Genomic DNA, 13,155 nt, shown 5'->3' with positions numbered 1-13,155 from the left:
TCAACAGATATGTGATGAATGGATGAATGATGCCTTACTTTTCAAATCTAACCTTAGTCTCTGGCACTCGTTTGACTTCTCACAGCTACCTCAGTAAGACTTGAAAATGTGACCGAAACCGGTTTGGCTCAGTGGATAGAGAGAGCATCGGTCTGCGGACTGAGGGTCCCAGGTTCGATTCCGATCAAGGGCATGTACCTTGGTTGTGGGCACATCCCCAGTGGGGGGTGTGCAAGAGGCAGCCGATCGATGATTACAGGGGGAGGAGGTTCTTCAGCTTGGCCTGCACCCTCTCTCAGCCCAGGACCCCTCAGGAGATGTTCACCTTCCAGCTTAGGCCCCGCACATAGTGACCAGTTCTGTCATTTGGTTGATTTGCATATTAGGGTTTTAGTATATAGGATTATAGGTATCTATATATATAAAAGCCTAGTGACTTTATATAAAATTTGATTCAGTCACATAATTTATTCCTATAATTCAGAGGTGAAAATCCAGTATGCTCAAGATATGGGCATTCTGCTATATATAAAATGACATTCTGCTATATATAAAAGCAGAATGACCAGAATGACCAACAGCTTGGGGTAGATGCTCAACACAGGAGCTGCTCCCTGGTGGTCAGTGCACTCCCACAGTGGGAGTGCTGCTTGGCTGACAAGAATGAGCGGCTGCTCCCACAGTGGGAGCAGCCACTAATAGACCTAGGGTGAGGCCAAGTCTCTGTACCTGTCAAATACCTGAGACAACCCAGACTCTGTCCTGACCCCACCAGCTGATGCAGGTACTCTAAGGTATGTTCTAGAAAGAGGGGGGGGGGAGCTGGCATGAGTGGATGGCAAGAGAGGACATGAATGTGGACCCCCCAGGGAGGCTGTCCTGATGATTGAGGATACTGGAGCATGGCTGTCCTGAACATCCCCCACCTGGCATCACACGTCAAGGACATTCACCGAGTGGCTTTGGGGCACAAAGCGCTCTGCCAGGTTCCTCCAGGACACAGAACAGACCTTTACCCAAGATATTACCCCAAAATAGCGGCTCAGACTAATTTCCTCATTCAGCAGCTGCTCAGAGGGCAGGTCCACAGCCGCTTGGATGAGTGGTGCTCCCACAGCAGGCCAGTCCCCACAGGCCATGCCCCCACCAGTGCACGAATCCGTGCACCGGGCCTCTGGTGTGATAATGAAATTTGAGAATTTAGAGAAACTTTTTAAGTTGTTAGGATCTAGTGATTGACTAAACGAGAATGTGAAAGAATGTAATAAATATAAAATGAAGAAGTTAAAAAAATGTTGTGATCTCATAGGCGTATCGCCATTTGAACACATTCTGTCTCTTTAAAAAGAACTCAAGCCAGTGATTTGTTCTTGTTTTATAAAGGTAGTTGTAATGTTTCATTGTTTATTGTTTGCATTATCATTGTTTCCGCATATCAACTTGGCATACAGTATTTCTTTTTCTAATCTTATGTATCAAAGAAGATTTGTTCAGTAGTTAGAGTGTTGGCCCTCTGGCTGAAGGGTTTTGGGTTTGATTCTGGTCGAGGTCACGTACCTCAGTTGCAGGCATGATTCCCAGCCCTGATCAGGGTACAGGTGGGAGGCAACTAATATGATGTCTCTCTTACATTGTTGTTTCTCTCGCTCTCTCTGTCTCTCCCCCTCCTTGCACACTCTAAAAATCAATGGCAAAGAAATAGCTTATGGTGAGAATTAACAATAAAAAGAAAATACATAACAGGTTTGCAAATCTTTCCAGGGTGTTGTGAAAGGACTTTCTTGCCAGTTTTTGTCCTCATTCAACCTTATCTCTGAAAGAAGACAAGAATTGCTAGCAAGCACTTTTTCTTCTAAAATCCATTCTTCTTCCACCTTTATTTGACAACTCTGAAGTCTGCTCTAGTTTAAGGAGTTTCTGGTTTGTACTTGTTTCATTTCCACTGCTGTTAACATCCAGTGTGATTTTTATGCCCATATCTTGAGCATACTGGATTTTCACCTCTGAATTATAGGAATAAATTATGTGACTGAATCAAATTGTAATAGTGAATTTCATTTTCAGCTTCTTTTGTGTGATATTAAAATACAATATTTGTTTAGAAAGTGAACAGAACCATATACCACTTTCAAGTCTTTTCTCTATACTAGCAATTTTCAACTTGTGTGCTGCAAAAATTTTTATGAACATGCAATACCAGACTATTTAGTCAGGGCACTGACCTCTTTTTCCCTTAAAAGATTGTCATATTAAAAAAATGACAATACAACAATAATTGTCTGGTGTGAATGCCCTGTCTTGAACCATAAATATATAGGTCATATAATAGAATTGCGTATTAAGCTTGAGCCTGATTGGTTAATTCTTGGTACCAGATTAATAGAAGTATAGGCATCTGATTTTTTTTAAAAATCACTTTGGAGCAAAAGGATAGGTAATTACTATTATTATCTTTTGTAAATGAACATTATACCTTTTTTTGGTCAGATCGGCAAAAAGTATATATTTTAGTGTGTTGTAGAATTTTAGTAATTAGTTTATGTGTGCCATAAGATAAAAAAGGTTGAGAATTGCTGTGCCATACATGTTAATATTTCTCATCCTATCTAATAAAAGTAATATGCAAATTAACCATCACTCAGAGATAAAAATGGCAGCGCCCAGCCCTTTAAGCCCTGCCGGAGTCCCCAAGTCCAGCCAGCGGGCGCCTGCCCCCCCACGCAGCAATCCCTGCCCAGTGGCAGCAGCCCGGTGTGTCCAGCTGGGAGGCGCCAGTGCTGGGCACAATCCCGGCTGATCCTGGCCAGCGGTGGCAGCCTGGGCTGGGGTCTCAGACCTGCAGGGCCTTGCATTCAAGCTGCGCAATACCCTGGCCAGGGCAGCAGCCTCAGCTGGAGTCTCAGGCTGGCAGGGCCATGCATCCCTGGGGCGCAATCTTCAGGCCAGTGGCAGCAGCCTGGTCTGGGGCCGTGCACCAGCACTGCGCTATCCCCTGGCCCCGGAGGCAGCCTGGGCTGGGGTCTCAGCCTGGCCAGGGCTAATCCCCTTCAGTGGTGGCAGCCTGGGGTCACACCAGCCAGGCAGATATGGAGGAATTTTAAATGTTTCTTTTTGAAAATATATATTTTATTGATTTTTTTATAGATCAGGCCTAAAAGGCAGTCGGACATCCCTCAAGGGGTCCCAGATTGGAGAGGGTGCAGGTTGGGCTGAGGGACAGTGCCCGTCCCATGCACGAATTTCGTGCACCGGGCCTCTAGTTATAAATAACACCTGAGTTCTGATCTTTCGGGATCATTTGTTGCAAAATAGGTGAGTTACAGCGTGGGGAGTGAGGGCAGCAGCTTGAAAGGCACCTGAGATGCATGAGAAGAACGGAATTGTTTGGTGAATCAATTCTGGGTGAGAACTGGAGACTGGAGACTGGAGGGGTAGCTTTCTCCCTGACACAAGTGCTAGCAGAAGCCATTGTTCCTTTGATGAGCCCTTCCCCTACAAAGCTAGCAGATGGGGAGCCATATCTGCGACTTCATCAACCTGGCTCACACTGTTGGCCCCACTCCATCCAATTTCCAGTCCCATCCAAACTGTTTCTAGTGGCTTTTCCATACCAATGGCCTGTCTTGGCTCATGCTTCAGATTTTCCTTAAATCTCATCAATAGGCAGCGGCTGGCCTCATGAGCCCTGTACATCTCACTAAGTGGCCCAGGCTTGGCACTAGCAGAGGCCTGCCTTGGTTCATAGCTTGGCCTGGGCATCTCCAAGCCCAGCACAAGAAGCAACTGTCTGCAGAACACTTTGTAGTTCATGCCAGGTACTCCTGGGCAGAACCCAGGTAGTAGCTGACCTTGACCTGCACCGCCCATGAGGCTCCAGAGCCAGAATACCCAATGGACAGCTTCAGACCATGTTGAAGCACCACCACCCAACCACCTCCACAAGCAACATACTCAAGGGGCAGACTCAGCAGACACTAGAGCCCTGCAGAGGTTAAGTTCTACTCTGCATAGTAGGTCCCTGCACAGCTGATCCTCCACAGTGGTCAGAGGTTGGTGGCTTATGGTCATAGCCAGTCCTTAAGATGTGTTCTGACCCCTCCACCTCCACCTCCCATGTGGGCTTTACACTCTCCTGTTGTAGTTGAGCCTTTATTGCTGTTGGTACATCAATGGGAGTGATTTACTCATGGACATACTATATTATTCCTCTTCCACATTTGTATCTGAGCAGCTAAAGAAAAACTCAAGTACCCAGCTCAGGTGATCGGGGAAGCTGTGCCACTGACCCTTCAGGACACTTACTTAGTTCATGCTACCAAGCCTGTGAGACATAGCAGCACTACTTAATACATAGAAACAAACACAGAGAGGTTGCCCAAATGAAAGAACAGAACAAAGCACCAGAAAAGAACTAAACAAACTGGAAACAATCTACTAGATGCAGAGCTTAAAACACTGGTTATAACATTGCTCAATGAACTTAGTCCACAGCATAAAAAAGGACCAGTCAGAAATGAAGGATACACTAACTGAAATAAAGAATAACTTACAAGGAATCAACAGCAGGAAGCAGGACTGCAGCCACCTAATCACAGAAGTAACATCCTACCACCTTTGTATTGAATAGAAAAAAGCAAGTCACAGGTCCCATTCTCACTCAAGCAGAGGAGATTATACAATGGTGTGAATATGGGGGTGGGGTGGGTGGGAGGAGAGGGCATCTTAGAGTCCCTGCCACATTCAATAAGCACTCTAAGTGTTACTTGCTCTCCCCCTTATTTTTCTGATGTAATCAGGTCAACTGAAAAAGTTTGAAAACCAACAATTACAAGCATTATTGGATGAGTATGTGTATCAAAATCAAAACAACTTGCAGAAACATTAAACGTTGCTCAGCAAACAATTTCTGATTGTTTATGCAATGGGAAAGATTTTAAAGGAAGGAAAATGGGTGCCACATTAATTAAACAAAAGACAAATGGAAAAGCGAAAAGTCATCAGTAAAATGTTGTTTCAGTGGCTTGAAAGAAAGTCTTTTTTGCATCGAATTGTGATTGGCAATGAAAAGTGGATTTATTTTAAGAATCCCAAGTGCAAAAAATCATGGGTTGATCCAGATCAACCATCATCATCAAGTGCAAGGCCAAAACACTTTGGAAAGAAGACAGTGCTTTGTGTTTGGTGGAATCAGGAAAGTGTGGTGTATGATGAGCTTCTAAAACCAGGTGAAATAGTTAATACTAATTGCTACCGACAACAAATAATCAATTTGAACCACACTTTGATAGCAAAACGACCAGAATGTTCCAGAAGACACAGCAAAGTAATTTTGCTTCATGATGATGCACCATCACATACTTCAAAACCAGTTAAAGACACATTAAAAGATCTTGCCTGGGAAGTATTAACTCACCCACTGTATTCACCAGGCCTTGTTCCTTCAGATTACCACTTGTTCTGATCTTTCCGAGCCGCACTTCAAAATGTACGAAGAAGTGGAAAATTGGGTCTCTGAATGGTTTTCCTCAAAACAAGAGTTGTTCTATTGGGACAGTATCCACAAATTACCTAAAAGATGGGGAAATGTGTAGCTAGTGATGGACATTACTTTGAATAAAGCATTTTTGATGTTTCTTCTGAAATTACCGTGTTTTCTTTGATTACAAAATCCGTCATTATTAACCAGTACACCTGGTACTGTTATTGAGGAAGTCTTAGGGCATCTCTATTATAAAAACCCTTTGGCCAAGCAGACCCAGCTGAGGAGAGGGGAGCTTCTAGGGAGAAATCAATGATATTGGCATAAAAGTAGGACAGAGGGCACATGCATGGTTGCTGGTGGGAGTTTAAAGTGGTTCATCATTTTTGGAGGATTTGGTAAAATCGATAGAAATGTTCAAAGTACAGCCAAGAGTCTTCTAGGAATCTCATCTGCTGAGATAAAGCATGAATGCATACACCCTGGTCAGAACCCAGGATGCCACTGTGGGTTCCCCTTCCATGATAGGAAAACCTGCTAACCTGCATTTTTAGGACAAGGTGGCATCTATCTATACTAATAAAAGGATTATATGCTAATTAGACTGTACATCTTCCGGACGACCTTCCAAACAAAGCCATGGTGGCAGGGCTAGGGCAGAGGTGGTTAGAGGTGATCAGGCAAGAAGGGGAGAGCAATTAGGGGGGTCAGGCCATTAGGGGAGAGCAGTTAGGGGGATAAGGGCACCAGGAGGGTGAGTGGTTAGGAGCTAGCAGACCCGAGGGGTCCCAGATTAGAGAGCGTGCTGGGCCCTTAGAGAGGCTGCCGGCAGAGGGACCCCCCCACCCCGTCCCTGTACATGAATTACGTGCACCGGGCCTCTATTTTTATGTTTATAAAGATTGTTATTAGCACAAAAGGAGAGTATCAAGTACCACATGATTGCACTCATGTGGAATCTAAGTAACAAAATAAACTGATGAGTGGAGTAGATGCAGAGAACATGAAGAATGAAATGGAGTGTGGAATTTCAGAGGGAAGGTGGGTGAGGGGGTAGGTAAGAGGTAATAAACCGAAGACCTTGAATACATATATGCATAACCCATGGACACATAATAGGAGCTAAAGGCCTGGGTGGGGGTGGGGGGCAGGCTGAAGGAGATCAATAGGGAAGAAAAGGGGACATATGTAATACTTTCATCAAGAAAGAATTAAAATAAAAAAAGATTTGTTAGTGTTTAAAACCTAGTCTAATTAGTATTTTACCTTTTTTTAGGTTCCTAAATATTTGTCACAGCAGTGGGCTAAAGCCCCTGGAAGAGGTGAAGTTGGAAAACTGCGGATTGCCAAGTAAGTTGTTTATATATTTTTGACATTTTAAAAAACTGTTTAAAATATTTTCATAAGTACTTTTAAATGAAATTACAGTCCTAGCCAGTTTTGCTACTGGATAGAGTATTAACCTGTGGTTTGAAGGGTGCCGGGTTTGATTCCGGTCAAGGGCACATGACCAGGTTGTGAGCTCAATCCTCAGTAGGAGACTTGTAGGAGGCAGCCGATCAATGATTCTCTCTCATCATTGATGTTTCTATCTCTCTATTCCTCCCCCTCCCTCTTTGAAATCAATAAAAAAATATTTTTAAAAATTGTCATTCTTTGGAATTTGGTTTGAAATTTATTTTTAAAAAATGGAATTTCAGTCCTCTTCAGAATTTTACCTGGAAAATGGGAAGTAATGAGCATGTCAAAGTTAGTCAAGAAATGGTTACATGCCCTGTAGGGAGCCATGTGTGCACACGTGTACATACACAAACACACTTGCACTGCCCCCCTACTGATAGGTGTAAATATAAAGTCAAATGTATGAGGAAAACTTATTGGCAGTAAAGCAGCAGAGTACGCAGTTCCCTCATCTCTCCATCCTTTCCACATCCTGTGAGGAGGTGTACTTTTTATTTATTTATTTTTTTCACTTTATTTATTAGTGGCCCAATACACAAAATCATGCACATTAAAAGGAAATTAATTAGAAGAGATATTTTAATATCACTGTTTGTCCTTTCTCTATAACAGAAGAGTCAACCAAATTCACAATCAACAATGACAGATCGAAACATGCGTGAGATTGGCGGCAGCAAGAGCTTTATATGTATTGCTCATGCGCCAGTCAACTTAGCTTTTTGTAGATATAGAATAAACTTGCTTAATTAGACCTGCTTTCTGATGTAGCTAAACTTTTTCCAGTCAGTGAAGCACCCCAACTTCTCTTTCAGGTAATTGTCAGCAACACAGCAGTAAATATCAACACAAAGCAGTGTAGATCATGCAAGGAGAACAAAGGGTAAAACATTTAACTGCAGCAGTGTTTGACTATATTTTATGCAGTGAGAAAACATGAAAGCATTTTCAAGTTACACCATTTCTTCTTTTCAGTCGGGTCAAGTTTCTAAGCTTTCTGAATCTCTGTTTTCCAAAAAGAAAATAGGATTCCACCAAGTCTCCTATCTACCTACTCCAGGACTTCTTGTGAGGGTCAAATGAGATGAGGCATGGGAAAATGCTTCACAGACATTTGGTTACAGTATGAAATGTTTGCACTTGGCTATAAAGCAAGTGGTGTTCCTGGGCTGAAGAAACTGCAAGGAGGCTGGTCACTAGGGAGAGAAAGCTAAAGTTGCTATGTGATATCATTACTCGGACACACACTTAGCATATTAGCCTTTTATATAGATTTTTTTTTTTTTTTTTTTTTTACCATGAAAATTGCATTTCTGAAACCTCTGAATAAAGAAAATACCTGCTTGAGGAATGTAAAATTGTTTTTTTGCTGTGGGGAGGAGGGGTCTGTTATGAGAAACAGAAAAAAAAATGAACCAAGGTTCTGGGAAAGCTAGGCAAACCCTAAGTACTATTTTGATTATTAAAGTAAAATATTAAAGATATCATGGAAAATAAGTAATAATGGTGTGCAGTTTTTCTTTATCAACCATTGCTTGATAGAAAAGTCCTAGCCAGTTTGGCACAGTGGTGAGAGTGTCAGCCCATGGATTGAAGGGTTGTAGGTTTGATTCTGGTCAAGGTCACATAACTTGGTTGCAGACTCCATCTCCATGCCAGTCAGTGTACATGTGGAGGCATCCAAATGGATATGTCTCTCTAACTTTGATGTTTCTCTTTCTCTTGTCTCTCCCCCCACCCTTCAACTCTCTTTAAGAAAATCAAAGGGAAAAAATATCCTTGGGTGAGAATTAATAACAGGAACAAAAAGAAATGAAAATAATATTCCAAGCTCTTTTTCTCTCTTAGTTTAAAGCAGGTGGTTTATATAGTTGCATGTAATATATTAACAAGTGTGTGTGTGTGTGTGTGTGTTCTTTCATGTAATACCAGTTTGATTGTATCAGCTGAACATTATTGATACTTCTAGGGATCACCCAACCCCATACAGATAGAATATTTTGTGTGTTTTTTTCTCTCTCTTGCTAGGGTATATGACCAGTACTTCTATTCCTTGTTTTTCTCATTCCAGTCTTTCAATTCTCTTAAAAATAAGATCCGCAGTAGAGGTAACTTGAAATGCTGTATTCAAATCAGTTTCCTCAAAAGTAGTTGAAGAGAAAGTAAACCACCAGAATTTCTTATAAGAGAATCTTGTGGCTGAAGAGGGATTCCTGCCTATTGGCTTGGGGTTTGCCCCTGGAACAGCCCGTCATCCTGGTCAGCCGAGCAGTGCTCCCACTGTGGTAGTGCACTGACCACCAGGGGGCAGTTTCTGCATTGAGAATCTGCCCCCTGGTGGTCAATGCGCATCATAGCAACTGGTCATTGTGGTCATTCCACTGTTCTGGGAATTTTATTATATAGGGCTTTTATTATACAGTGGTGCCTCGCATAAAGAACGCCTCGCACAGCGAACGCTGCACACAACGAACTTCATTTCATGATTCATACAACGAACTTCGTTTCACACAACGAAGTCGCCCGAGCTTCCACGACCGCTTTGCCCGAGCTTCCACAACTGCTTCGCCCGAGCTTCCACGATCGCTGCCGATGTATTGCATCCTTCCGCGCAGGCACTGCAGGCAGTCGTTAGTCACTGCGCTTAACTTAAGCACGTATCGCGGCAATCGTTCTTCATTACGAATTAAATCACGCACGTATCACAGCAGTCGTCCTTTTAAGTTAAACTCAATATTTTTTTTATATCATAGCTTCTAAAAAAAAAGCAGGAAGGTGATTTCTGTTGAAATGAAACAGGAAATAATTAGAAGGAGTGAATTAGAGGTAGAGGAAGAGGATGTAGAGGAGCTTATTGAGGAACACGAAGAAGAGCTGACAACTGAAGAGCTCCAAGCACTTCTGGTCCAGCAACAGGACAATGCTCAAAGGGAAGCGTCATCTGATAACGAGGAGCAACAATCAAACAATCAACCAATCCCAACTGCTGACATCAAGAACATCCTGGTCAAATGGAAAGCAGTTCAGGTGTTTACCAATGCCCACTATCCGGATTCAGCTGAAGCAAACAGGATCAACGATCTTTACTCCGATACTCTTGTCCGTTATTTCCGGCAGATTTTGGAGAAAAGAGAAAAACAAACGACTTTGGACAGGTTTTTCATGAAACCATCGGCCAAAAAGCAGAAAATGGATGAAGATGTGCAAGATTCGGTAGACTCTACTTAGTCTGTCTTAAAATTAAAAAAATGTGTGTGTTTTTTTTTAAAAAAAATATGTTTTTAGATGTATCTAAATAAAAATAATAACAAAAAATTTATCTTTTTTTATGTCATCTTAGCATATTTTATGCTACAGAACGAATTATTTTTTTTAACATGTATTGTTATGGGAAAACACGTTTCACATAACGAACTTTTCGCATAACAAACTTGCTCCTGGAACGAATTAAGTTCGTTGTGTGAGGCACCACTGTATAGGATTTTAGTATAAACTTAAGGGTCCCAGTTTTATTCAGTGGACTATGGTTTGTTATCATCATCATTTATTCTGATGTTCAAATTGTCCAAAATTTAGCCAGTGGAAACTTTTTCTAGTTGGCTCCTGTGCAACCCTCCTTGCATTCTACCATAACTGGGTTCAAGCTTTCATTACTTTTTACCTGGGTTTTTGCATTAGCCTCAAATCAATTCAGTAAAAATTATGCAAATACTGTATGTTCTGCATCTTTGCCTTTGCTCTACCTACAGTGCCTCACTCTTAAAGGTAGCTAAATTAAATGCCTCAAGAAGCCAAGTTCTGGGGTGATAGGGAAGGGACTGTAGTGAATTCAGTGCCTGCCTATCTGTATTTACTGAGAGCTGAATTAGAGGTACATTGTTGCCAAACCTTTCAAATCTTTAAGAGAAGCTGGAAATTCATATTCGTATGTGAAATCTTAAAATTTCTTCACCTGTATTCTAGATACTTCTCCAACAAAAGTAGATTGACATTGCATTTTAATATATTAAAGACTTTGAGAAGTCTTCCAGTAAAATCTGTCTTAAGATTCTAGACACCTTAGTCTGGTCTAAGAGGCTCTTTACCACTTGACTCCAGCCTATGCATTGATGTTTGGAAGAGTGTATTAGATAATTTCTCATTTCTAGTGTTCAAATGGAATATTCTCAGCCTGGAATGCTCCCATACTCTTGACCTCATCCCTCACTCAGTTCATCTGATCCTGGCACATGTGGCTCTCTTAATTAAATGTTAATAACTTTTATATTTTCTGGCTGGAGACAGAGACATTGTACTTAATATTTTGCATATAGTAAGAATTTAATACAGCCCTCGCCAGTGTTGCTCAGTGGATAGAGCTTCGGCCTGGGGACTGAAGGGTCCCGGGTTCGATTCCGGTCAAGGGCATGTACCTTGGTTGCGGGCACATCCCCAGTGGGGGGGGTGCAGGAGGCAGCTGATGGATGTTTTTCTCTCATAGATGTTTCTAATTCTCTCTTCCTCTCCCTTCCTCTGTAAAAAAAAAAGTCAATAAAATATATTTTTTTAAAAAAGAATTTAATACATGTTTTTTAAAATTGGGCTACTGTGTGGAGTCTACATTGATTCCAGATTTGTAAAAAAAAAAAAAAAAAAAGACATTTAAAAATGTCATTAAAACACATAAATAGTCTGGAAGGATATTTATTGTATCAAGATGTTAACAGTGGAATTATGGCTATCTTAAAATTTCTTTTGACTTGTCTATATGTTTATGTTTGGGGGTTGTTGTTTTTAATATGTTTTTATTGATTTTTAATAGAAAGAGAGGGAGAGATAGAAACATCGATGAGAGAGAAACATCATCATTTGGCTGCCTCATGCATGCCCCCTATTGGAGATCAAGCCTGCAACCTTGGCATTTGCCCTGACCTGGAATTGAATCTCTGACCTCTTTGTGCATGGCTGATGCTCAACCACTGAGCTACACAGGCCAGACCGTATATTGTTTTTATAGTGTAGAAAATTGCTTGTAATTTTAAAGTATTATTAAATTAAATTTTGATTTTTAAGATATTGTTTGGTAAATGAAACATCTTTAGCTAAACGAAATACCGTAAATAGTAATACATATATCTGTATTAAACATATATTCACATTCTCTTGAATGCTAAAAATTGTTCAGAAATAAAGATAAGAATTGTAATCAGGTCATTATTTGGATAACATATTATTAGGGCAGGTCGTAATAGTATGAAGTGACACAAACTTCTAATAAAATACTCATATGGATTAATGAGACTTGTTTTTCTTGTAGAATTACAGATAGGATAGTTGAGGAGAGTCATGGGTAAATATGCAGTGGTGTTATTTCTTTAAATGTTCAGCATAAATTTGGAAGAAAAAACATGAATTAAAATTTTTTCCTTTTTTCTCTTTAAGGAATCAAGGAAGGACTGAGGTAAGATTATTTCTGTTTAAACTTTATTTAAAACACTAGAGGCCTGGTGCACGAAATTTGTGCATGGAGGGTGGGCCCAGCCTGCACCCTCTCCAATCTGGGACCCCTCAAGGGGTGTCCGTTTGCTCCCTGGGATCAGGCCTAAACGGGCAGTGGGACATCCCTCTTACAATCCAGGACTGATGGCTCCCAACTGCGTGCCTGCCTGCCTTCCTGATTGCCCCTAACCCCTTCTGCCTGCCAGCCTGATCACCCCCTAATCACTCCCTTGCCAGTTTGATTGATGCTTAACTGCTCCCCTGCCAGCCTGTTTGCCCTTAAAGGCCTTCCCCTGCAGGCCTGGTCCCCCCCAACTGCCCTGCCCTGCAGGCCTGATCCCCCCCCCCCCCCCGGCCCTCCCCTGCAGGCCTGGTCCCTCTCCCCAACTGCTCTCCATTGCAGGCCTGGGTCCCCCCCACCAACTGCCCTTCCTTGCAGGCCCGGACGCCCCCAATTTCTGTCCTCTGCCAGCCTAGTCACCCCTAACTGCCCTCCTCTGCTGGCCATTTTGTGTCCACATGGGGGCAGGATCTTTGACCACACATCTTGTGTGTTGGAGTGATGGTCAATCTGCATATTACTCTTTTATTAGATAGGATATGTTTATTTTACTATGCATTAGTAATAGCAAAGAGAGGGTGGTTGTATTCTGGAAAACTCCACATCAAACTAGTGCTAATGGCCAGGAACACATCTATACTAATAAAAGCCTAGGTGGCCCTCATGCACGATGTCATCA

General features: G+C 41.9%; 1 protein-coding gene across 1 annotated transcript in view; it reads left to right on the top strand.

Moving 5' to 3' along the window:
• GTF2F2 (general transcription factor IIF subunit 2) overlaps positions 1–13,155 on the top strand; it is a 144,978-nt gene that overhangs the window by 1,217 nt on the left and 130,606 nt on the right. Inside the window, exons 2-3 of the mRNA XM_036456208.2 lie at positions 6,756–6,829; positions 12,359–12,377. Of these exons, the coding sequence (XP_036312101.1) occupies positions 6,756–6,829; positions 12,359–12,377 (93 nt within the window). The remainder of the gene's footprint in view (positions 1–6,755; positions 6,830–12,358; positions 12,378–13,155) is intronic.

This window comes from Pipistrellus kuhlii, unplaced genomic scaffold (assembly GCF_014108245.1).
Source record: "Pipistrellus kuhlii isolate mPipKuh1 unplaced genomic scaffold, mPipKuh1.p scaffold_m20_p_3, whole genome shotgun sequence".
NCBI lineage: Eukaryota > Metazoa > Chordata > Mammalia > Chiroptera > Vespertilionidae > Pipistrellus > Pipistrellus kuhlii.
The sequence above is the reverse complement of the archived record's forward strand: the minus strand, read 5'-3'. Positions and strand labels throughout refer to the sequence as shown.